Raw genomic sequence first — 26,785 nt, forward strand, 5'->3', positions numbered from 1 at the left:
ATATGGCAATGTGTTAATTTGTGCTGGAACAGTCTTATAGAAGCCTAGTTTTGATACTGAACTTATGAGATCCTATGGATATTATTGACATTTTATCACGTTCAGAAAAGGTTACCGTGTTAATACATCAAACCTTATTGATTAATTGCTCGAGAAGGAAGTTTGAAACCATTATTGTTCTCTTGTGTGACTTTATGCAAAATGTTTGCTCTTTCAAAATTGAACTGGTAAAATTCAACTGAAAAGTGAAGTGCCTCGAAGTTAACGACGGTGCGCCCAAGGAGCAGTCTGCAATAGAGTCTTCGGGAGATTAATTCGTCCGATATTAGCCGTTTGTGTTATTAATAACCAGTGTCAGCCTCTCAAAGACCATAATGCTTTTTATGACTTGGAAACCAAGCGATGTAATAATGTATCAGTAATTTTTGTTTGCTTGCCCATGTCATTTACCTTATTTACCTTATTACTCAGTCTCGTAAATGACAGGTCTCATCGGTTACGAATGAGGCCTAAGTGATTCAAGTTAATCACATTAGTTGATAGGTAAATGTTTCAGGGACTCCAACACACTTTTTTCAAAACAATGTTAGCGATTTTTTGAAGTCTACCTCTGTGTATGAGTTGTTCTTTTTATTGTACTGTCTTCCTTTTACCAAGTTTCTTCCTTTCCTTGTAGTTTACTGTCTTCCTTTTACCAAGCGTCAAAAATTTCATTACAAGATTATCATGTTAACAAAAGCAGTCTAAAATGGTTGAATAATTTTTCATTGTTCACGATAAAGTAGAGTTAGTCATATACATGCTCTGCTCTTCAACCCAGTAGGAAATTAGTTTGGCAACTAAAAACAAGTGTTGGCGTATTCCTGTCTTTAATCAGCTTGAGTCTATTAGTCATGGGTAACTTCGATCTAATTGTTTACTCTATTGGTTGTTCGTAGAACAGGTGTTTAAAAGCTCAGAACTCGTTTTTTGCAAGAGTAGCGTAGTCGATGGGTTGTAATGTTTTGCAACCATTTTCATGGTTATTCCAAGTAACTGTTCATGAAACGCATATAAAGGTCGTTTTTATCTAGAGGTGAATATTTTCATTTGGGCAATGTTTTTGACGAAGGCCAGCAATGTATTCAAAAATGTGATTTAAGGAATCACAAAAAGCGCAAACTTTTCAACTCTTCCATTAAACTCTGAGTGGTAAATGAAGTTTGGTATAGTTTTGCCGTTGAGGTTTTTGTAATGTCGATAGCTTTTTTAAAATAATCTCTACTGTAGAAGTCCTTCGTAACTGAACACCTAATCAGTCCTAATTGTTTAGCAAATCTGATAAAAATTTTTGTAAGTTCGGATTTCACAATGGATATTTAAAGTTCGAGTCGTTTTAGCAAGAGCTATTACTTTACGTGCCAAAATTTGTGGGTTATGTTTTTTTAAGCCAATACCGCTTTTCTGAGCAGAATAGCTCAGAATATTTTTCAGTAATGCCTTTGTCGATTCCTCAAACATTTGATCAGCGTCATTCCGATTTTATTTTGTCTATGAAAGTCCTCCTCAATTTTACTTGTTTGAAATGATAATGCAGCTTGCTTTGCACGAAAGAAAAAATATTGATGCTTGCACATAACGTTATCAAATATAGTCTGTTCTTTGAGCTCTAAGATGCAATTTTCCTGAAGTTTTCTTTGCTCTGCTCTTCGTTTTTATTTAATCTGATCACTTCCTCAGTTTCAATTTTCCCATTTTTGTTATTCGTTAGCCTTTTACCCCAGTAGTATTCACCTTGGTGTTTTGTAAGTTGAGCCGATGTCCAGATGCGTAATTTAACGTTTTTGGTTGATCTAAAACTTGATATATGCACAGGTATTAGTAAACACTGTCATCCCTTCATTATAAGCAATAATTTTTTCGTTTTAATCTTAGTTTTTCTACGTACAGCTTGCAGGTGCGGTTCTACACCTAGAATAAAAGCAAGAGCAGAAAGTGGATAACGTTGCTTAAAAACGTTCTACATTTGAATGAAACGTGAGAGTTGGTCGTTAACGTCTTTACGTGCTTCTATTTTTCTGTACAAGCTTGATTATTCTTGTCTCTATGAATGGACAGCTCATCTCTTTCAATTGTTTCTGAAAATGTTTTCTCCCAAGTGTATCGAATACTATACTTAAATCTATGGAGATCATTTAGTTTCATCTGCCTATTCTTTCTTCAGCCAATCGTGCTGGCAAAATAGCCGTATTGACGCTGCGGTGTGGGTGTTGAGCGAATTGATGTTACTTTAGAAGAGTATCTAAAGGTTTTTATATTCTAGAGGCTAGAACCTGAGATTAAGTTTTAGGATCGGTATTAGGCAAGTTCATCTGTTTGAACTCATCAACACTGCATGCTGAATAAGGCTGAGATGGCATTTTTATAATAGAGATGGAAAACGAAATGGCAATTTTTCATTTGCGGGATTGAATTAAAGACTGGTGAATTCTGGAGCATAGAAATCAATGTTTCTCTCACATAAGTCAGATGTAAATCATTCAGATCCCGGCGCACTATTTCAAATTTTTGAGGAGTTTGTCCATCTTCTTGTTCACTAAATTCGTCTGATTTGAATTGCTTTTTGATTTGGCTTATTGGTCGTTTCAGAAAAGCGTTTGATTGTTTTGCATCAATGTTTTATCAGACGTTTGAGCTTCTTTCCCACATAGATATACTATAAAAATCTGTGAGTACGCCTAATATTTCGTTATCCTCTTTTGCTTCTCCGTTATTTTAAGATCTGCAGATATATTGTTTATATTCGAGATCGTTAAAAGATTTTTTAAGAGCTTTCGAGTCTCTGCAGATCAGATCTGAGTAAAAAATTGTTTTCAAGCGTTCAATTTGGGCTGTTCGAGTATTGTCACTCTCAGTGTTTTGTGTCAAGGAATGCGTTCACCTCTTTTGATCCTTCATGTCAAGATAATTTCAACATGTCTTTGCTGAGCTTTGATTTTAGCGTATTTGTTCGTCAACTCACTTTCATTAAAATCTCTGAGTCTGTTATCAATAATAGTGGGAAACTATAGAGAAATTATCAGATCATTTGTAATGTTTACTAATTTCCAACGTTTCTGTACGTAACCTGGTTCGTAGTTTTTAGTTAATGGTTCTAATTGCAGAATGTAATGATCACCTAAATATGTTTAAAGATGATGCTCTCAACTGAGGTGCATTCCTTGAGCAACATGTAATCTTTTCGTTCTTTTTCTCAAATGTATTTTCATTCCTTTATTGTTCAAAATTACAACATCGTTTAATGAATTGATGGTATAGCTAGCTGGTGATAATTTTGTTCCTCTGCCCCCTGCCCTTACTTCAGCTGTAGCTTCAATTGGATCTATTGCAGTTAAATCTCCTGCTATCCAGTTGAGAAATCAGGTATAAATTTTTTTGACTTTCTGAGAAAGGGATAAATCTTCATTTGTACTTGGGAATGAGGGGTTCAGATTATTTTTCCAATTTTTTTTAGTTTAATCTGTATTCGGCCAAATGAAGCCTTTTTACTGATCTCAATTTTCCAATAATAGTGTACAAGTAGTAGGAGCCCACTTAATTTTTTTAAGTAGAGTTCAATAATGAGCTGAATTTTGTAACGATATAATTGCTTAGTGATTTTTACGTAGTCTTTCGTACTTATTTTTTGTTTTTAGTCTGGAAAAGAAACTTTACCAATTTTAAGTGGGAGCCCAGTCCACAACAGTTAAATGAAACAAACTTAGCCTTTTTATATATATATTAGAACGTTTTAGTTAGGTTATACTATATTGCTGGATGATCTAGCTCCTGGTTTGCTGTTTGTTGAGTTTTCGTTGATTGCGCTTTTTAAGTTAACTAGAATTGAGGAGAACCTCAAATATACTTGGAGATTGAATTGTTGATAAGTTGTTGCCTCTTTTGGCTGCACGTTTTCGTACCTTAGTTGTTTCCAGAACGCCGCATCGGTCGTACTGTAGGATTCATTTTCATCAATTCTTAAGCCTGAGGGAGGGCATTCTTGCTGGCGTCTGTTCGAATCTTGCATTCGCGGCTGTAGCTAATCCGTCTCCCTGTGGTTGTTCGATTCTCATTTGGGTGAATCTTGCTCAATAGTGTCCGCGCGTTGATTCCTTTCTTCACTTTTTGCCGTATTTTTGGTTCTCAATCTACACCATGCTTCATGATGGCCAATATGACGTTTTTTTTAGTTCTTCACTCTACGAACACGTGTGAAATGAATGCGTTTGCGCATTTAACGGTATATAGCATTTGGAAATGCCTTCTGCCTGTGGCGGATTAGAATGACCATTCCCGCAGCGCATTTTGGTTTTTCGTCCAAAAGAATTGACGCTTTGCCGTTGTAATATTCGGCTTCCTTTAAGTGTTCTATTTGCGAATAAAAGATTTTATAGGTTCAGTGTTTTCAGGCAGTTCGTTTTTTGATGAGCGTTTCATCTTCGAAGAGATATGGCTTTTTGCTCATTTTAAGCCTTACTCTTAGGGAAAGTATTTCTTTTTGGGAAACCATATGGTTTGCGCGCAAATATTGATCGGCTGTTGGAAACGTTCCTCTATGTAATCTATCTTCAGCCAATTCGATAAGCGCGCTGAGAAGAGTAGTGTGAAGTCTGTTTTCTTTGATGGTTGTATACGTTTTTGACCAGGTTATTTTCCGTCTATCTTCTTGCTGAAATTCAGAGAGAATGCTTTTTAGTTCATCTTTCGAATCCTTTTCAAATGTTTCGACGTTTCTGAAGGGTTGCTTTGTAAAACGTGCAATAGTTTTTGTCTTCAAAATGATTTTGTACAGGAGCTTCTGTTTTTTGGAAGATTTTTTGGATGAAGGACCTTTCAAAAGGAGCTGTATTGCTTTTGATTCATATTGGGTAGGTGGAAGAGAGACGAGAATTTAAGTCTTATGAAATTTTAATCTTGTACTTTTAATGAAGGGAAATTAAGAAGAAAAAGCAAATTTTTAGTGAAAGATCAACAAGAAAAGGCAAATTTTAGTGGGAAAACTTTTCGCGAAAAACTGCTTATTACAAAAATTCCTGTTTAGAGGCTGGATTTGCATTATTTAGATCGAATCTAATGAAAATGCGAACCAAATTAGATCACTTTTTGATACTTAGTAGAAATAAAGCTGTCGTCTTTTTTTCTTCAACTGATTTAATGCCAACGTGGGTAAGCGGGGTCAGCGTTGGATATTTCCGGCAATTTGCGGGCTCTATTTACTTTTACTGCGGAGGATTCACTGCTCACCGTTTTTATTCTTTCCTCGCCAGGTTCTTCTTGAAGGTTTCCTTCTTTTGGCAATTAATAAGGTGTTATTTTCTAATGGTTCAATTTATGGTTTGTGTTGCAGTGCAAATGCCGCGAGGACGCAGTTAAGATAGACATGGACGTGTTCGTGCAGCTGTACCAGCCAGAGAGATACTTCAACTGGCGCAAAGGCACTGATGTTAACAAGATCGACTACCGCAAAACTCATTACCCAAAGCCACAGTCTCGCATACATTTGACCATATCCAGTCACGACACCCTGGCCAACAAACACGAAGAGTGAGTTATAATCCGATTTGTGAATTTTCTAATGATCGAAAATATTAAAATGAAAAGTTTAAAACCTAGCGTTTTGAACGTTTTAAGACCTAAGATATTACCGGAAATTTCTGAAGTGCTCCCAGTTAATCATTGTTTTCTGAGCCTCGAAGAATTGGCTGAGGTTAATATAATTAAATCAAGTCTCGATGGCATTGGTTCTGATTTTCAAAGTGAAGTACATAGCTTTAGTAATGATTACTTTCCAAAGCCGAGAAATGACTTTGAGCAAACCGTCGCGGAATTGAGTTCAGATTCAAGTGTCTCGGAGCAGACGCGGCATTTTGTGTAGTTTTGTTATTGAGCTATATTGAGAACAGTAGAAAGGTGTAAAAAAATTTTGCTGAGCGAGTGAAGTATTCTGATTACGTGCTGCTTTTGTGAAGCATTTTTTTTAGTTTCAACTTTACTTTTTCGGGTAAGTGTTTGATCTTGGTCATATTAACAGGTAATTGTTTGTCTGGAAGCATTTTTGAGCATCTCAATCATATATTGGGGTTTTGTATGCAATCATGAGCTATTTTCATGATTTTGCCGTTTTGCACGCTTTTTCGCGGATTTTGTACACTTTTTCAATTTAGTGTCCGGTGCATTTTTTTTTGGTTGGAATTAGTGTTCATGTGAGTTTTCATGCCCTTCTAATTGTTATTTTTGTTATTAATAGCCGCCGTCAGCCTCTCGAACAGCTATTATTTAGGCACTCTCCTTTTTTACAATTCAAAGAATTTGAATTGTATTGGGGCGCTGTCTTTTTTTTAAGATCTGTTCACACATTTTGATGATTTTTAAAGTCAAATTGGAGTAGTGATTTTGGTCACGCCGAAACAGGAAATGGAGCAAAAAAGCTAGTGGTTTTGCGGCGTGAAATTTTTTTGCTGTAATTTTAAAATAGAGTGAGAAAAGGGTGTTTGAACAAAAATTCGCTTTCTCGCTAGTGGTTTTTTGTTCACATGCGGCAATTTCACTTTAATTTTTACTGTTTTTCCAATTTTTTGGATCGGATTTTTTCTAAATGGTGTTCCCAATTCATTCATAGTTCATTCTAAGCCTAGTTTTTTTGTTAGAATCAAATTTAAATTTCTCGCGGTTTCTAGTGGTTTTTGTTCTCCTTAGCGGCATTTTGACCAATTCACTCATAGTCCGTCCTAGGTCTAGTTTTTTTGTTCATTCATTGAAAATTCTTTCAATTGTACGTCAGGACTTGTCCTGCCATGTTTTGTTAATTCGCTTTACATTTTGACCACGTTTTTCTTTTTACATAAGTCACGATTTTCACGTTTGACTTACCTCAATCACTGTTTCAACTGGATGGGTTCTAAATTTTTTCACACATTGAGTTACGCAATTTAGTGAATACGGTCAATGTCAAAAGAGCAAAATCCAAAGAAATCGGATAAACCTTTAAAGCCCGGTCAATAAGTCATAGTGCATTAAGTTATGAAAGTTCATTAGAGCTATTGCTAGCTGATATTAGTATTAAGCTTAATACTCTTCAGTTTAGAAGCTCAAGTGAGTATAGGTTTAGAATCTATTTGAAACTGCGCACTGAATTAGAACAATTTTTGAAACTAACTAAAATATGTTGTCAATCTATCTCTTCTTTTTCTTTTTAAATCACGATGTTCGTCTAGCGCGTCAACGGCGGTTTTTTTCCGACAATCTGCCGGCTATGTTTTAATTGAATTTTGTTTTAGTTGAGGCCAACAGTCTAAATTTAAAGTTTTTTATCTAACTTTCATTATTTTTAGGTTTTTTTTACTAAATAACTCTTTTGTTGCCTTTGAGAACATTTTTTTAATTAATAGCCGCGAAACGATAGTTGGGGCTATTATTGGTCAGCTCTTGATTTTTTATATATTTCATCAAGATTTTTGTTACGACAATATGACGTCACAACCACTATTTGATCAGTCGTTCATGCATTTTCAACTGAAACGCGTGTGTGACGTCATTTTTCGCTCTTAATCGAGCGAGTTTTGTGTTATGTTATTCGTATGTTATTGAATTGATTAATTAGAGTTGGTTGTAGGGTTATTGTTACTAAGTGAAAGCAATTAAAGCTTTGATAGCACATTTTAAAAAAAAAATAAATTAATCAATTCTGCGGTCTTTGTTTTTACTTTCTTGTTTAAAGTGTTTTCCATGCGTATCAGCGGATAACCAGCAACTGCTTTGTATTGTGTGTTGAGGAGATCTGTTGAGACTACAATTTTTGGCAAAAATATTTGAAGTTTTAACATCTTTCTTAGATTTTTCTTTTTGCTTTGTTTTTATCTTTTTTGAAGTATATTGCTTGTTATATCCTCGCTCATCTTCCTAGGCCGATATTATAGTGGCCCTTACTTTTCTAACTGCTAATAAAATTTGTTTCGCTTTACCTTAGTTCACAGCTTGTTCGACATTTTACGTGAAATACAATGTAAAATACAAGGTGCTTCGATTATTTTACGTGAAATACAAGGTGCTTCGAATAACAATGTAAAATCAACAGAATTAATATGCATCATCCAAATCAGAAAAAGAAACGGGTTAAACCCATAAAACCCGCCTTTAGATGTCCGCTAATTGAAGTTTGTTCTTATAGGTCTTAGTTATCATCTCTAATTATTATTGGTATTGCGACTAGCCTCTGGTTCCCCTCAGTGAAGAACAGGAGTTTTATTACTTCAGAATGACATCAACATAGATCACACTTTAAAATATTTTTTACAGAAATCAGATTGTTTATTTGTCCTTTCAATCCAAATCGGGAGTATGGTAACCAATGGGGGCTATTTTCCATCTGTCTGTCGGTTTTGTTGAATATCACATCCAGTTTCATAGAACATAAATTGACCTTGTTAGACAATCTGTTATCAAAAAATGTTACGGGAGCCACAATTCGTGAAAAATTGCCAAGATTTTGTTTGTTTCCTTTTTTAAATTTGTGTCCACTCTGTTTTTTTTTCAAACTTCAGTGCTATAGCGAATAGAATATATTTGCTTGTTTAGTTTGTGGTTTGCCAGGCCGTAAGTTCGAATTCGAGATGATTCCGGAGTCTTCCAGCTGTTTTTTTAAAGATTTGTTCACATGTATTGACAATTTTTGAATTCAAATTGGAGTTTTCATTATGGTCGCTGAAACAAGATGTGGAGAGAAAACGCCAGTGGTTTTGCGGCCCGAGTTTTTTTTATAGCTGCGAAGCTGTAACCTGAGCGTAGCTATATTGCGGTGCTCTTGGTTTTTTTTGTTTCGTCGTCTGACGCTCTTTTTTCGTTTTACATTTGTTCACACAGCAAAGCTGAAAAAGTCAATTTTTCTGAATGACTTCTTCCTCTCACTAATGGCGGCATTTGCGCGCGTGACGTCTTTTCTCACTCGCTCTAGCAAAATTTTTTAGGTTATTTGCGTGATTAGATTTTGATCATACGTGACTTACCTCCCTCAATAAAATGACTTTTGCACTTGAAAAACTTAAGCTTAGTTTGAATTTGTTTAAGGTCAAATGAACTCATATGTGCAGTAAAGGTCCCTAATAAGAGGCTTCTGCGGAATGAATTTTAAGCTTCATTAATTTTTCGCTGAATGTTTTTTACAAAGTTTTTTGAGTGGCTTCGATTTTTTTTCAATTTAGATCTGTATCTGTTTCTATCTCTATTATATGACACGCAGGTCTATTCTTTCGCAGCTATTCCGGCAATCTGCCGGCTATGTTTTTTTATATTTAATGTTGAGTGAGAAAACGGTGTTCAAACAAAAATTCGCTTTTTCAATTGTGGTTTTTTTGTTTAATGACTGCCGTTAGCCTCTCAACGACTATTAATTAGGCGCTCTTTTTTTTAAAAAAAATTCGCTTTAACTTTTGGTCACGTTTTTCATTTTACATAATTCACGATTTTCACGTTTGACTTCTCACTTACATCACTCGCTGTTTCAGCTGAATGGATTTTATTTTTTTTCAAGTATTGAATTACGTAATTTAGTGAATACGTTCAAAGTCTAAAGAGCAAAATCAAAGATTTAATTAAACACGATAAGCATATAAAACTCGGTCATTAAGTCATAATGCATTAGGTTATCAAAGTTCGTTAAAGAGATTGCTAGCTGGCATTAGTATTATGCTTAATAGCGTTTAGTTTAGAAGCCGAAAGAAGTGTAATTTTAGAATCTTGACGAACATGCTAAATTTACTCACCAAAAAAATTTTGACAGAAAAATTCTGTCAATTTTTATCTCTTATTTTTCTCTTTTTCTGTTTCAATCCTAATGTGCGTCAAGAGGGTCAACGGCGGCTCTTTTCCGGCAATTTGCTGGTTATGTTCTGTATTCTTGTCTGTGTATTCGTTTTCAGGTTGAAAAATGGCCATATCTTTATATTGGATTTATAAATAATATAGAGGGAATGTATAGATAATCTCTAGTGAACTATAGAATGTGCGTTGATTATGGCTTGTACTTTTCATGTACGATAATTGAATTTTTCTTGATTTACTCTCGTTGTAGTAACATCTTGACCGGACCAAGTGACTGATTCGGATTCAATTGCTTTTTTGATAATCAAAACTTAACTGAAAGTAATTGAAAAGGGTGATTTCGTTTCCTCTGTAGAATGCGGATGTCGCCAATTTTCATTTGGAACGGACTTTGACATATGGAGAACTAAATACTCGAGGAGAGTATTAATGTGGTTAAATTGTGCGGCAAAAATTGTATTTGCACGAAGTTTTCAAGAGCCCCGAAACGAAGTGGAGCGAAGCCCTGATTGGCATCGGAGTGAAGATTGTTAGCGTTTTTGCCATGATCGAATTCTTACGATTTTGTTCATGTTGGAGCTAGGATGTCCACATTTTGTGGGCAACCTACAAGAGTGATAATGAAATAAAGACAGTAGTGAAAGTACCCCACATTTGTCCGCTTTTCCCTAATTTCTGTGAAAGGTGCTCACAAGCCGCACTCATTACAGATATAAAAATCCAGTGCTATGGACCCAATATTTCCCGCTCCATTGAAAGCAAGTTATATATTTGAAAACAAGTTCTTTGAAGCATAAAATGGGGGAGTATTGTTTTCATTCAAGAGATAGCGCAAAAATTCCAATTCTTCGCAATACTAGTTATTAGAATCAAATTTTGTGATTGTCTGATTACAGTAGCTTATGAATACCAAATGACACCATAGAAAAATGCAAAGTCATGTTTTTTCGAAAAGTAATCTTTTATACACAAATTTTAAATAATTGCTGTTGCAAAAGATCGAGAAAGCTTTTTGTGGTCAAATTATCATTACACACAATTTTAAGGGTACGTGAACTCATCCATTTATATTTAAATTTTCAGGAAACTGGGAACAATTAGAAAGCGAAAACTCGGTACCCTTTCGGAAATGACACAAGCAGGCAAAAAGCAACGTTTCAACCCATCAACCAATTCCTATTTGTCTCCCTCTGACGTTGTGCTGCTCTTTGATGACAACGAGGACCGACAATCTGATTCTACGGAGATTGCTTCGGAATCGGAAGAAAACTTCGCTTCGATGTCAGAGCAAACTTCGAGTTGTCACGATGCTTCCTCGCCGATGATAAAGAGCCAAACGCTTGAACTTTTTCGACATTTCTGGAGGGATGTGAAGAGAAAAGTGAGAGCTAAAAATTGGCCCCAATTGACAGAGGAAGAGAGATTGTGTTCAGTTGCGCAAGTTGTTACTAATGTATCTACGAAGTCAAACCGGGATTATTTAGAGGCTTTGTTCAAACCTGTGTGGGAAGGTAAATTTTCTTTCAGACAGTAAATAGTTTTTGAAAGAATTTTTTTGCTCGAAGTGATTTCTTTTCTGTAGATATTGGGCCCTGTTCTTCCTGCGAGTCAAGTTTCATGCCCGTTTTTTCATACCCAATCTAGTTTTTAATTGCTCTTGAACGAAGTTCATAGCAATTATTGTAAACATGTTGGTCTTTTTTCATGCAAATTTTTTGCTCGATCATTTTGAGCTTTTCTTTTAGAACATTCTTTGACTTTTATTAAGTGACTTTTTCATGCTTTCGTTCTTCATTTTTGAGTGATCTCTATTGCTCTCACTCCGAAGTAAAGCTTGTTGCTAAAACAAAATTGATTACAGTATAGCAAAATTAAAAGCCTGATAGCCGAGTGGGCAGTGTTTCTGGGCCGGGAGCGGCAGGTCAATGGTTCGAATCCCGGCATGGTTAACTTTTTTGCACCCATAAAGAAAAATTGATCTAGACTACAGCCCCTGAATTAAATTGCCTCTCCTGTTGTTCAAGAGCAATTCTTCCGACATTAGTCGGTTTATTAATAGCCGCCCTCATCTTCTCAGCCGGCTATTATAGCGCTCCTATTTTTTTTTTTCGTCGAATAAAAAAATGTTTCGCTTTACCTCATTTTGCCGCCTTTTCAACATTTTGCGTGAAATCTTTTTGACTTCTCTAGGCTAGTTTCTCTCTTCTCTCATTCTGCTAAAAGTGAATTTGAACATCAGTTGCTCAGCAAAGCAATTCAAAATGAACAGAGTCAGTATAAAAAATTGAAGTCAGAAGTAGAAACGGGATAAACCCATAAAGCCCAATTTTAGATGCCCGCTATTTGAACGTCGTTCCTATAAGTCTTAGTTACCATCTCTAATGCTTATTGGTATTGATAGTAGCCCCTGTAGCCTCTCTCTAAGAAACAGAAGTACGTTATCTTCAACTACGAAATGCCATCAAAATAAATCGGACTTAAAAAATGTTTTTGTACAAAAATCTTTTTTTTTCAATATCTTCTGTTATTTCAATCCCAATCATGCTTATTGGAATCAACGGCGGCTATTTTCCGGCAATCTGCCGGGTATGTTGTTTAATAGCCGCCTCAGCTCTTCAGCCGGCTATAATAGCGCTCCTACTTTTTTTAACAATTTAAAGAGTTTGAATTGTATTGGTGCGCTCTTTTCACGCGAAGATCTGTTCACGCGATTTTGGGCGTTTTTACGTCAGTGAGAAGTCAAATTAGAATAATAATTTTGGTCACACTGAAATAGTAATGGGAGCGGAAAATCGAGTAGGTTTACGGCGTGACTTTTTCAAAATACTTTTAAAGTGGATTGAGAAATTGGTGTTTGAACAATTTGGCGGCTTTTGAAAAGGATTTTTTTTCAGGTGCGTCAATTTGAGTCGTAATTTCAGTTTCCTCTTTTTGTGGTTTTAAGACGGTACATATGTGTTCTATTTGCGCCTTTTTGCCTTTGCTTGAATTCATTAAGGGGCAGCTAAAACGTTGTATGACTTTGCCAGTATTTGTTGCCATAAAATATTAGTGAATTTTAGATTTTGCCCCCTTTAAAATTATTTCTTGTCTTATCACTTAGTTTCATCAATGACAGATCGGATCGGGTGCTGATAAGACATAAAAGAACTTATTTAATGGATTGAGTTAATAGCTAGTAGTTTTCATGAATTTGACACTAATTTTTCTCAAAAATTTTTAGTGAATTTTGGAGTTCTGCAAGTATTGTAATTTTTGATGTCTTACCATTTAATTTCATTGGGACATGTCTTTGATGCATGTAATAGGGGTTAAGTTTATCTTTTCAATCGTTTTCTTTTTCAAAAATAGTGCTTTTTATGACTTTGACACTAACTGTTTTCAATAATAATTATCAAATTTTTTTTCTCAGAGTTTCTTTTCATTTTTGTCGTTCTAAATCTTAGTCTCATTATTGACAGTATCATTGGTTGCTGTAAAGTCTTGAATTAAAGCAAGTCATTTCAGTTCATAGCTATTGTGACTTATACTCTTGTTCGTTTTTGTTTGAAAAAAAGTAATTTTTTTTTTAGTTTTGCAAGTTTTTGTTGTACTTATTACTGTCGTATCGCTATATCTCATTGATGACAGGTCTCAACGGTGGTCCTTGAGAAATCAATTAATAGATGTAATTGTATCGTTCAGTAGCTGTTGCGGTCCATGAATTTTATACTAAGTGTTTTCAAAAAGTTTCAGCGAGATTTATTGCGATTTTTGGCTATGTTTGTCTTACCATTTAATTTTGTTAGTGAGAGGAATGATCGACTTTTAATGACAGATTGCTAATGAGAAATAAACAATTATAATTGTCACCTTTAGTTCATAGTAGTTGGTTTTTGATGTTGATCTTGTCTTTTCAAAAACTAAAAGTTGAATTTTTAGTCTTGCTTGTTTTTGGTGTTCTTTTGTTGTTTTATTGCTAGTCTCATTGGTAACAGCTCTCATTTGCCTTTCGAACTTGGAGTGAATGATTGTCTGGTCATAATTTATAACACTTCTTTGAATTATTTTTCAGGACTTTTTCTGCTATGTTTTCTTCGTCGAATAAAAGATTTTCGCTGTAACTTAGTTCACAGCTTGTTCAACATTTTGCGTGAAATATTTTTGACTTCTCTAGGCTATTTTCCTTCTCCTCTCATTCTGCTAAAAGTGGTTTAAGACAGTTTTTGTTCAGCAAAGCAATTCAAAATGAACCGAGTCAGTATCAAAAAACGAAATCAGAAATGAAAACGGGATAAACCCATAGAGCCCAGTTTTAGATGCCCGTTTCTCGAACTTGGTTCTTATAAGTCTTAGTTACGATTTTTAATGCGTATTGATACTAGCTCCTGTATCGTCTCACTGTGAAACAGGAGTATGTTCAACTACAAAATGACACCAAAATAGTTGTCACTTTAAAATTGTTTTTCCTTCAAAAATCATTTTTCATTATTTTTTCTCTTTCAATCTCAATCGTGTTTATAGGAATCAACGGCGGCTATTTTCCGGCAATCTGCCGAGTATGATTCAATAAGTAAGAGCTTCTCTGATAGCTATAACTATTCTTTTTTGGTTTTTCTATTATGATCGTTTTTCTTTGTAAAAAGTTTTTTTGGTACGGATTTGGCTGTAGTCTTTTGAAAGACATCGGAGGTCATTGCACGAATATACATAATTCTGAAGTTTCTTAAGTAAGTTACTCGTAATTGTTGAAACAGAAACATGACTTTACTGTAAACGTGTTCAGGGTCATCGAATTCTGGGGACGTGCAAAATGAGGCACAAACCATCACTGATTCCTGCTCGAGAAACAAGTTCCACAGAAATGTCTTTGAAGCTTTCGACTCGTCAACTTCGGATCGGGGTTGCTGTTTTGGAGGACAAGAAGACGAATGTTGCTCAGAACATGCGGACGATCTCCAGTCCCCTGAAAAAGTGATCACATATCAAAAACGTCTCTCACTGCCAATTGTTTCGTTACCACGACTGCAGCCTACTGGAAACAAACCCAAACTGAATAATGAAAGCTTTTTACCAACTGTGAACAAAGAAATGGCTCCTTTTGTTTTTGACACCTACGGATCGATCGATACTGATGAAGTTATAGACATAGTCCGATCATCACCTTCTAAGCCTTACGACGCTATGGCAACGAAGAATCTAAGTTGTTCTGAAATTCCTCAAGGTGACGAAAGTGGACAAGATTGGCAACGGGTGTTTGACGATCGTTACAACCCCGAAATGCCGATTGAACATTCATACAACCTTTCAGAAGCGCACGTGTGGCCCAGATGTGCTGTTTGTTCAATGTTTAGGGTAAATTTGTTCATTTAGTGGTTTGAGGCGAAAAAGGAATGAAATTTCTAATCATGGTGCTGTTTCAGGCGTTCTACAAGGAAAGTGCAAATAAGCTGTCAGATAAACATGAGAAAATCAAATCGAAATACGAGGTAATGAAAACTGTTTTCGACTAATAGAATTCAAAATATTTTGAAGTTAATTGGCCTACGTTTGGAGGCAACTTGCTACTGTCCAACTAAAAGTTAACCTAGAAGAGAGGCAAAGCTTTCTATGCATGATTTAAGTGAACTAATTATTTGCCCTTCATCGTCTCAAGCTTTCTAGTTTCATCTCTGCTCTGTTTTATCGCCCGTTTATATGACAAGGCATCGTTTTTGAGCAAAAAAAAAGATAGTTTTCACGTCAGTTGGTTATTAATAGCCGCACAGCGATAGCTGTGGCTATTATTGGCCTTCTCTTGGTTTTTTACAATTCAAAGAATTTGAATTGTATTTGAGCGCTGTCTTTTTTAATAGCCGCACAGCGATAGCTGGGGCTATTATTGGCCTTCTCTTGGTTTTATTACAATTCTAAGTTCACATGCGGCATTTTGACATTAATTTTCCGTTTTTTCTTATTTTTTTATCTGATTTTTTAAAATGGTTTTTTCAATTCACTCATAGTCCTTTCTAGGTCTAATTTTTCTGTTTAGTCAATGAAAATTTTTTGAATTGTACGTCAGGACTTGTCCTGCTATGTTTTTTTTAAGATCTGTTCACACATTTTCATGATTTTTGAAGTCAAATTGGATTAGTGATTTTGGTCACGCCGAAACAGGAAATGGAGCGAAAAAGCGAGTGGTTTTGCGGCGTGAATTTTTTTTCGCTCTAATTTTAAAGTAGAGTGAGAAAACGGTGTTTGAACAAAAATTCGGGTTCTCGGTAGTGGTTTTTTGTTCACATGCGGCAATTTCACTCTGATTTTTACCGTTTTTTCAATTTTTTGGACCGGATTTTTTTCTAAATGGTTTTCCCAATCCATTCACAGCTCATTCTAGACCTAGTTTTTGTTTAAACTAAATTTTCATTTCTCGCTAGTAGGTTTTTTGTTCACATGCGGCATTTTGACATTAATTTTCCGTTTTTTCTTAATTTTTTATCTTATTTTTTTTAAAAATGGTTTTTTCAATTCACTCATAGTCCTTTCTAGGTGTAGTTTTTCTGTTTAGTCAATGAAAGTTCTTTGAATTGTACGTCAGGACTTGTCCTGCTATGTTTTTTTTGAGATCTGTTCACACATTTTCATGATTTTTGAAATCAATTTGGAGTACTGATTTTGGTCACGCCGAAACAAGAAATGGAGCGAAAAAGCAAGTGGTTTTGCGGCGTGATTTTTATTCGCTCGAATTTTAAAGTAGAGTGAGAAAACGTTGTTTGAACAAAAATTCGGTTTCTCGGTAGTCGTTTTTTGTTCACATGCGGCAATTTCACTCTGATTTTTACCGTTTTTTCGATTATTTGGACCGGATTTTTTTCTAAATGGTTTTCCCAATCCATTTACAACTCATTCTAGACCTAGTTTTTGTTTGAATTAAATTTTCATTTCTCGCTAGTGGGTTTTTTCGTTCACATGCGGCATTTTGACATTAATTTTCCGTTTTTTCTTATTTTTTTATCTGATTTTTTAAAATGGTTTTTTCAATTCACTCATAGTCCTTTCTAGGTCTAGTTTTTCTGTTTAGTCAATGAAAATTTTTTGAATTGTACGTCAGGACTTGTCCTGCTATGTTTTTTTTAATATCTGTTCACACATTTTCATGATTTTTGAAGTCAAATTGGAGTACTGATTTTGGTCACGCCGAAACAGGAAATGGAGCGAAAATGCAAGTGGTTTTGCGGCGTGATTATTTTTTCGCTCTAATTTTAAAGTAGAATGAGAAAACGGAGTTTGAAAAAAAAATTCGGCTTCTCGGTAGTGATTTTTGTTCACATGCGGCAATTTCACTTTGATTTTACTGTTTTTTCGATTTTTGGATCGACTTTTTTCTAAATGGTTTTCCCAATCCATTCACAGCTCATTCTAGGCCTAATTTTTTTTGTTGGAATTAAATTTTATTTTTCGCTAGTGGTTTTTTTTGTTCACATGCGGCATTTGACATTGATTTTCTGTTTTTATCTTTTTTTTATCTGATTTTTTTAAAATGTTTTTCTCAATTCACTCATAGTCCATTCTAAGTCTAGTTTTTCTGTTTAGTCAATGAAAATTCTTTGAATTGTACGTCAGGACTTGTCCTGCTATGTTTTTTTTTATTTCGTCGTCATGATTTTTGTTACGACTATGTGACGTCACAGCCACTTTTTGTTCATTCGTTCATGCAATTTTAACTGAATTGCATGTGTGACGTCATTTTTCGCTCTTAGTGGAGCGAGTTTTTTTGTTCATGCGCGTGATTAAATTTTTGGTCACACTTGACTTACCTCACTCTCAAAAATGACTTCCTCACTTTGAAATTGAGTTTTATTTACTTTAATTCAAAGAGATAAGGTCAAATGGGTGTGTGTCACTCTAAATGAAGGTTATTTTAGAGGAGCTAGTAGAGGCAGCAAAAACATACATCAAAAATATAACATATCAGCCTTCAATGAAAAGACTAATCTTTTTGGTCTGTCTTTATTGTTTTTTTGAGACTGCAGATCTACGACGCTATTGTGGCTATTTTCTGGCAATCTGCCAGCTATGTTTTCTTGAATTTAGAGGGATGGTTTTGATGCGAGCAAACCGTTGTTAGCTGAATCAGTATTTGCCTTGACCAAGCTAAAGATGGCGAACTACTCACCTGTTAAACGAGCACCTCCGGAGACCATGGGCTTACCGAAGTACTCGGAGATCCAGATAGAAACCAGAAAACCATCTCAATTCTGAAGTGCAAAAACTGCTGTTTATCTGTTCACGCAACTTGTTATGGAGTGCACATCGATTTGTTTTCAAAACGGTGTTTGAACAAAAATTCGGGTTCTCGGTAGTGGTTTTTTGTTCACATGCGGCAATTTCACTCTGATTTTTACCGTTTTTTCAATTTTTTGGACCGGATTCTTTCTAAATGGTTTTCCCAATCCATTCACAGCTCATTCTAGAACTAGTTTTTGTTTAAACTAAATTTTCATTTCTCGCTAGTAGGTTTTTTGTTCACATGCGGCATTTTGACATTAATTTTCCGTTTTTTCTTAATTTTTTATCTTATTTTTTTTAAAAATGGTTTTTTCAATTCACTCATAGTCCTTTCTAGGTGTAGTTTTTCTGTTTAGTCAATGAAAGTTCTTTGAATTGTACGTCAGGACTTGTCCTGCTATGTTTTTTTTGAGATCTGTTCACACATTTTCATGATTTTTGAAATCAATTTGGAGTACTGATTTTGGTCACGCCGAAACAAGAAATGGAGCGAAAAAGCAAGTGGTTTTGCGGCGTGATTTTTATTCGCTCGAATTTTAAAGTAGAGTGAGAAAACGTTGTTTGAACAAAAATTCGGTTTCTCGGTAGTCGTTTTTTGTTCACATGCGGCAATTTCACTCTGATTTTTACCGTTTTTTCGATTATTTGGACCGGATTTTTTTCTAAATAGTTTTCCCAATCCATTTACAACTCATTCTAGACCTAGTTTTTGTTTGAATTAAATTTTCATTTCTCGCTAGTGGGTTTTTTCGTTCACATGCGGCATTTTGACATTAATTTTCCGTTTTTTCTTATTTTTTTATCTGATTTTTTAAAATGGTTTTTTCAATTCACTCATAGTCCTTTCTAGGTCTAGTTTTTCTGTTTAGTCATTGAAAATTTTTGAATTGTACGTGAGGACTTGTCCTGCTATGTTTTTTTTTAATATCTGTTCACACATTTTCATGATTTTTGAAGTCAAATTGGAGTACTGATTTTGGTCACGCCGAAACAGGAAATGGAGCGAAAATGCAAGTGGTTTTGCGGCGTGATTATTTTTTCGCTCGAATTTTAAAGTAGAATGAGAAAACGGAGTTTGAAAAAAAATTCGGTTTCTCGGTAGTGATTTTTGTTCACATGCGGCAATTTCACTTTGATTTTACTGTTTTTTCGATTTTTGGATCGACTTTTTTCTAAATGGTTTTCCCAATCCATTCACAGCTCATTCTAGGCCTAATTTTTTTTTGTTTGAATTAAATTTTATTTTTCGCTAGTGGTTTTTTTTGTTCACATGCGGCATTTGACATCGATTTTCTGTTTTTATCTTTTTTTTATCTGATTTTTTTAAAATGTTTTTCTCAATTCACTCATAGTCCATTCTAAGTCTAGTTTTTCTGTTTAGTCAATGAAAATTCTTTGAATTGTACGTCAGGACTTGTCCTGCTATGTTTTTTTTATTTCGTCGTCATGATTTTTGTTACGACTATGTGACGTCACAGCCACTTTTTGTTCATTCGTTCATGCAATTTTAACTGAATTGCATGTGTGACGTCATTTTTCGCTCTTAGTGGAGCGAGTTTTTTTGTTCATGCGCGTGATTAAATTTTTGGTCACACTTGACTTACCTCACTCTCAAAAATGACTTCCTCACTTTGAAATTGAGTTTTATTTACTTTAATTCAAAGAGATAAGGTCAAATGGGTGTGTGTCACTCTAAATGAAGGTTATTTGAGAGGAGCTAGTAGAAGCAGCAAAAACATACATCAAAAATATAACATATCAGCCTTCAATGAAAAGACTAATCTTTTTGGTCTGTCTTTATTGTTTTTTGAGACTGCAGATCTACGACGCTATTGTGGCTATTTTCTGGCAATCTGCCAGCTATGTTTTCTTGAATTTAGAGGGATGGTTTTGATGCGAGCAAACCGTTGTTAGCTGAATCAGTATTTGCCTTGACCAAGCTAAAGATGGCGAACTACTCACCTGTTAAACGAGCACCTCCGGAGACCATGGGCTTACCGAAGTACTCGGAGATCCAGATAGAAACCAGAAAACCATCTCCAATTCTGAAGTGCAAAAACTGCTGTTTATCTGTTCACGCAACTTGTTATGGAGTGCACATCGATTTGTTTTCATCCGATAATTGGTTGTGTGATCCTTGTACGCTTGTCAGACAAGTGGACGAAATGAGAAAGCACACTGATTCAAGTTGTCACAGCATATCAAAACACTGGCCTCAGCAGCTTTCTCCAGTGAGTTAGAATTACATCTTGATTTGCAAAATGTCATCTCTTTCGTTACGTAGTGTTTGTCATAATGAATATAAAATGGCCTCACGACTTCATTCAAATGTAATATCCCAAAAGTTTGTAGCTACTATGTTGAGTACTCTCCGGAAGAATTCCAAAATAGCATATTATGCGAGGTGTTCATTTCGCTTTCATCTCACAAGTTTGACTTTTTAAAGATGAGATTTTTTGTTTAAAAAAGCGTGTGCTCTCAGTTACTGTTTGTCTTTCAGCTAAATTTGAGTTTTCTCGAATATCCCGTATATTTGTCAGACGAGAATTTGTGTTAAAAACCATTGCCTTGACAGATTTCTTAGCACCGCTTAGTGAAACGAAAAGGATTATTGGCATTCTACATGTTTTTACGACTCGAGGAGTTATTGATATTTTTGGTATATGCAGACTTTTTTGCTCATGACTTAAATTTTGACTCTTTATTTTCAAACATTTACTTCTATTTGCAAACATTGGATTTTGACAGCAGCTCAGTTTCTAATATATAGTCATTATTTGCTCTCAAACGAAGGTTGTAACAATTATATTAGTCCTGAGGTCTTTTTAATAGCCGCACAGCGATAGCTGGGTCTATTATTGGCCTTCTTGGTTTTTAACAATTCAAAGAATTTGAATTGTATTGGGGCGCTGTCTTTTTTTTAAGATCTGTTCACACATTTTCATGATTTTTGAAGTCAAATTGGAGTAGTGATTTTGGTCACGCCGAAACAGGAAGTGGAGCGAAAAAGAGAGTGGTTTTGTGGCGTGAAATTTCGCTCTAAATTTAAAATAGAGTGAGAAAACGGTGTTTGAACAAAAATTCGCTTTCTCGCTAGTGGTTTTTTGTTCACATGCGGCAATTTTGCTTTGATTTTTTCTGTTTTTTCGATTGTTTGGATCGGATCTTTTTCTAAATGGTTTTCCCAATCCATTCATAGTCCTTTCTAGGTCTAGTTTTTTGTTTAGTCAATGAAAATTCTTTGAATTGTACGTCAGGACTTGTCCTGCTATGTTTTTTATTTCGTCGTCATGATTTTTGTTACGACCATATGACGTCACAGCCACTTTTTTTCATTCGTTCATACAATTTCAACTGAGTTGCATGTGTGACGTCATTTTTCGCTCTTAGTGGAGCGAGTTTTTTAATCATGCGCATTGAGTTTTATTTACTTTAATTCAAAGAGATAAGGTCAATTGGGTGTGTGTCACTCTAAATAAAGGTTATTTGAGATCAGCTAATAGAAACAGCAATAACTTATACAGATCAAAATATAACAGATCAACCTTCATTGAAAAGACGAATTTTTTTGGTCTGTCTTTTTTACTGTTTTTTTAGACTGCCGATCTACGAATCTATTGCGGCTATTTTCTGGCAATCTGCCAGCTATGTTTTTAATGCTATTTTTTGCTTAACCAATTTTTCGTCTTACCCTTTCAACTTTTCGCCCTCAAAACGAGATGAACAAGAGATCATTAAGTGGCTGAGCAGCACTCTTAGAGCCTTACGCCCTACTAGGCTCTTATTATACTGTTCACTAAGTATACTGTTTCGAGAAGACAGTTTCATGGTGTGAAGGGCGGTTCTTTATTTTAAAAGTTTGACCCCCCAGTCACCGTCGCTCGTTCAGCTCCCCCAACCCTCCCCCCTCGCTTGAGTCACTTTAATGCTAGAATCCCTAAGCTCCAGCTGGCTACTACCAAAGCCAACAACTAGCAGGTTGTTTCAGAGCAATTCGCCCGACGTCAGTAGGTCAAGTTTAGGAACTGCTGGAATATTCATGGCCCAATGGTCATTTTGATAAATTTTTTATCCCATAATGGTCCTTCCCCTTTATATAAAATGAACTAATCGCCCAATACCTACCCCCTCGCCTGCCCCTCAGCTACTGGTCTTCATCAAGCTGACCAGTTACTCGCCGCTCAACAACCACCATTCACCACTAACTCCCCCTCCAATTGGATTGAGTCTTCATTTCTTTGTTCTTTCTTCGATATTTAAGATTTATGTCAGGTTCGTTGACAGATTTTTTGACCAAAGTCATATTTCACAGAATTTGTTGACATAATTTCCTGGCTTATTGTTTGGAATCACTTTAGTAGGTGGAAATGTATGCTAGACTAGGTTTTTTGTTCTGTGTACAGAGTTGTGAGTGGTATCATTAGATCGCTTGTCGAGCTCCGAGTATCAAATTAGAAAGAATTTTTGAGTTTCGCGTTTTCCAATGAGTTACGAAGGCATTGAGTACAATTTCTTACACAAAAATTGGTCTCATCACGCAGGAGCATCTAAGGTGTAGGAATCTAGTTTCCTAAGAATATAAGTTTTAAACGTAAAGAATTTGATTTAGGTGATAAGGTTTTTTGAATCGTTGTGACTGGAACTCAGCAATCCAGTAGCGGAGAAATGTCTCATTAACGTCTCCTATTGTCCACATCAAAGCCTCGGGTTTTGTTCGGACGAGTTAAGTGCTGAGGTCTCCGATGCGTTTTCATCTACAGCGATTATTTATTTGAATTTATGACATGTTGAGCATAAATGGGCGAAAAATTCCGCATGTTTGCGTCGAGACTAGGTTTACAGTGTTGCAAAATTGAGTTTCTTGTACTCATCTGTAGCAATAGTGAACTGTTTTTCTATTAAATCAAATCACTATTTGGACAGTTTGTTGGCCTCCTTTCGACATCGATCATAATCTATTTTTTTCCAGAGCAAACTTAGTTTATTAGAAGAAAATGAGCAAAACCATATCAGGCCAGAAACAAAAAATTGGATGAAAATTTTAATCGATCTTGCTCTTGCAGATTGGAGAACAGTTTATCAACAAAGAAACTGCAATGAGATGTTCGCAGACTTCAACAGAATCCTTATAAAAACTCACGAGTAAATCGCACCACCAGGGATGAAGTTACTTTCCAATAACATAACGATTCCTTCAGATAAACCATTGGTGACAAAAGACATTAAAAAGTTAGTTGTTGAGAAACATAGAAACTTCAATTAATAAAAGTTGACACAAAGTGCTGATTCGTTTGCGCCCTTTAAAAAAGCATCTCAACCTTGTAAATAGAAAATAAAAAGAAGCACAACTTCACTAATCAGAGGATTTTTGTAACAATCCTCAAAAGAAGTACAACAATCCTCAAAGAAGAAGTGGAATTTCATTACGAAGAAAATTGGAAAGAAAATTAGCAGTCCAAGTATCAATGAAGTTGGTAAAAAATGGTAGAAAAAAACGAAAAACAAAGTTGATCTGTAACGCTTTTAACAAAAATTTCAACGAAATGGGCATCTATAGAGGGCAGGTTGTTTCATTGAAAACAGCAAAATTTTTTGAAGAGTTCAACATAAGACCTTTTACTTTGAGGGAAATATATAAATTTGTTGACAATCTCAACAAGAACAAAGCACCAGGCCGGGATACATCAATGCTTGGGCATTGACGTCTAGTAAGTCCGCTAATGGAACATTTCAAATTTTAATTAACAAAAAAAATCTCTTCTGTTTAATTAAATGACAATTTCTCTCAATCAATTAACAGAATATATCTTAAAAAAGTGAGCGTTTGAACAGAAGTTATTTCTGCTTCCAATCTAAAAAGTCTTCAACTGATGCTGTGCTTTACTTTGTTGAAAAATTAATCGGAAATACGGAATATAACTATGAAACCGGTGCTGTATTCTTGAATCTTGCAAAAGATTCAATATCAAATAAAGTTTTCATTCAAGTTTTCAATCTCTCAGCCGACAATTGTCCTAAAATCTTTTTCAACAAATCGATCACAATGCGTGAAATTGGTTACTGATTTATCAGAGATATTAAGTGCTATTTCGGTTATGTTCCATTTTTTAGGCTTGTCTTCTCTGCCCGAATAAAGGGGGTGCCCTGAAAAGAGTGTCTAAATTACCTCTCTGGTTGATGCACGATTCGGAGGCAGAAGAGTTCCGTCGCACACAACCAGGGGGTGTTGGCTGGGTTCACGTGAACTGTGCAGTAGCTCTGCCTGAAGTGTTCTTCTCTGATTTGCAACATAGCAGTGTCGATTTGTCAAATGTTGAAAGGCATCATATATCAATGGTGAGCATTGGAATGTTATGTCAGAAGAAATTTTGCTTGCTCCGTTCATATTAATTTTTATGAAGATTTTTTAACTTGAAGATCCAATTTAGTGGGCCTGCTTGCTGATTCTGAGTGAATGTTCTCAATCCAATCTGTAATGAAATAGACCGCATCCTTGAACTATCCTTTGTCCGATGATTAAATTAATCGATTTTGGTATGGTTTATGTTTACGACTGAAATCTAACCAAGTGTACACAAATTTGAAATTTTCCTCAAAAAAAGTTTTAACTCTGGTTTTCGTAGACCTCAAAAACGTACGCCTATCATTGCGGACATTCAAGTTGGGTTATTTTATAGCTACATTGAACTATTTTACATGATTTTATCACACACATTGTGGGAAACTAAGCAAGGCCACGGCGTAGAAGTTATACTTGAGGCAGTTATCAATTGCTCTCAAACGAAGTTTGTAGCAATTATATTAGTCATGTCGGTCTTTTTATGCAATTTTTCTTTTGACCGATTCTTCGTCTGACCCATTTGACTTTTTGACTTTTCGTCCTCCCCACGCCCTCACGCCTTTGCAAACTGTTGCCCCCCCCCCTCCGGACGCTGCGCTCACCTCACGCCCCTGCAATTCAGCTTAAGCTAGCCTCACGTAACCGTGGCTAGCTACTAACGAAGCCAACCGCTCACCGGTCGTTTGAGTGCAATTCGCCCGACGTTATTCGGTAATGTTTTGTACACTTCATCGACCAGTCCTTTTTCGATGCAGTTATGCTTGTCTAATTTTATGAAAATTTTATGGCACCTTTTTTACGACTGGTACACTTCGAATTTGTTGTTAAAAATATATTACGGGGATTAAGTTGTAGTTATCTTACTCATATGACATAAATATGAAAAATCGGTTTATGAGAAAATGTTAAATTGCTCGAACGAAATTGGAAGCAGTTATTGTAAACGTGTCTTGTACTGTGCAAAGTTTTGGCTTGGACATTTTGTTCTAGAACATTGTTTCGATTTCATTTGTCGAGTGACTTTCTAATTGCTCTCAAACGAAGTTGGTAACAATTATATAAGTCCTGTTGATTTTTTATGCGGCTTTTTGCTTGACAGATTTTTCGTCTGACCCATTTGACTTTTCGGCCCTAAAAACGGGATAAAGAGGTAGCGCCTAGCGGGCATAAATCTTAATTAGACGCCTTTAGCCGCGTCTAGTAGTCCCTCCAATCATTAGTGTGGTGAAGCTACTGGGAAGGACTTAGTTTAAGGTTGAAAGGTCAATTTTAGGAGTTTTTGAGTTCAAAATGTTGCAATTTTTCGTGTTTTTGTTATTTTTCAAATTTTTTGTTGGACCAGTCAAAAACTGAGGCTGGTTAAAGTTCATAAAGGTCTCTTGCCAGACATATATACTTTATATGACCTTTTTAATAGCTATCTGTTTTGGTAATTCAAACAAAAACAGGCAAATTTATACTAATTTTCTCAATTTTTTCAAGCGTTTTAAAAATTTGTCATTTTTGAGTTTTTTTAGTCCTAGGTGTAAAGGAACCTCTTCTAGGTTTCGATAATATGTTACTGCATAGCTTCTGGTAGTAATGGAATGGTTTTCAACTTTTAACATAACGAATTTTAATAATTTTTTAAAAAAATGTGCAGTTTTTCAATTTATTGACATTTATTGTCATTCAAGTAGCCGGGTGTTTTCATTTTCTGGGGTCAGAAATTTTCCTTCAGGGTTTGATAATTAGTTACAGGAAAGTTACAGGAAATTAGTTTCATGTGCCATTGAATAGTTGTCAAATTTGTAACATCACAAATTTTAGCAATTTTTTGATAAAACTTGCTATTTTCAAGTTTTGATTAAAAATGTTTGTCACTGTTTAGGTTTCCCTAGCCTCAAGAGCCAAGGACCCTCCTCTAGGGTTTAACAATAGGTTACTGTATAGTTTGCATATGTAATGGAATGTTTTTTAGATTTTAACGTCACGAGTTTTAGCATTTTTAAAATTTTTTACCATTGTCATTATTCAGGTTTTTTCAGCCTCTGGGGTCAGGAAAGCTCCGTTAGGTTTTGATAGTAGTTTATTGCATATTTTCCAGTAGGAATGGAATGGTTTTCAACATTTTAACATGACGAATTTTAGCAGTTTTTTAAATAAATTTTTTTTTCCGTTTTTTGACATTTTATTGTCATTATTCAAGTTTTGCCATACTCAGGGGCCAGAAATCTCCTTTAGGTTTGATAATTATTATTTACTGATCAGAAATGGAATAGATTTCAACTTTTTAATATCACAGTCAAGTTTTTTGAAATTGTTTGTCATTTCTTAGGTTTCTACAGCCTCAAGAGTCAAGGAACCTCCTCTAAGGTTTTTTAA

At 35.3% G+C, this 26,785-nt stretch overlaps 1 protein-coding gene across 1 annotated transcript in view; it reads left to right on the plus strand.

Annotated features, from left to right (window-relative positions):
- LOC142344340 (lysine-specific demethylase 4C-like) overlaps positions 1–26,785 on the plus strand; it is a 92,340-nt gene that overhangs the window by 36,615 nt on the left and 28,940 nt on the right. The window contains exons 8-13 of the mRNA XM_075395928.1: positions 5,366–5,562; positions 10,918–11,345; positions 14,600–15,168; positions 15,237–15,302; positions 19,962–20,312; positions 24,193–24,417. Coding sequence (XP_075252043.1) covers positions 5,366–5,562; positions 10,918–11,345; positions 14,600–15,168; positions 15,237–15,302; positions 19,962–20,312; positions 24,193–24,417 — 1,836 coding nt within the window. The remainder of the gene's footprint in view (positions 1–5,365; positions 5,563–10,917; positions 11,346–14,599; positions 15,169–15,236; positions 15,303–19,961; positions 20,313–24,192; positions 24,418–26,785) is intronic.

This window comes from Convolutriloba macropyga, chromosome 8 (genome assembly GCF_964194025.1).
Source record: "Convolutriloba macropyga chromosome 8, txConMacr16.3, whole genome shotgun sequence".
Classification (NCBI taxonomy): domain Eukaryota; kingdom Metazoa; phylum Xenacoelomorpha; order Acoela; family Convolutidae; genus Convolutriloba; species Convolutriloba macropyga.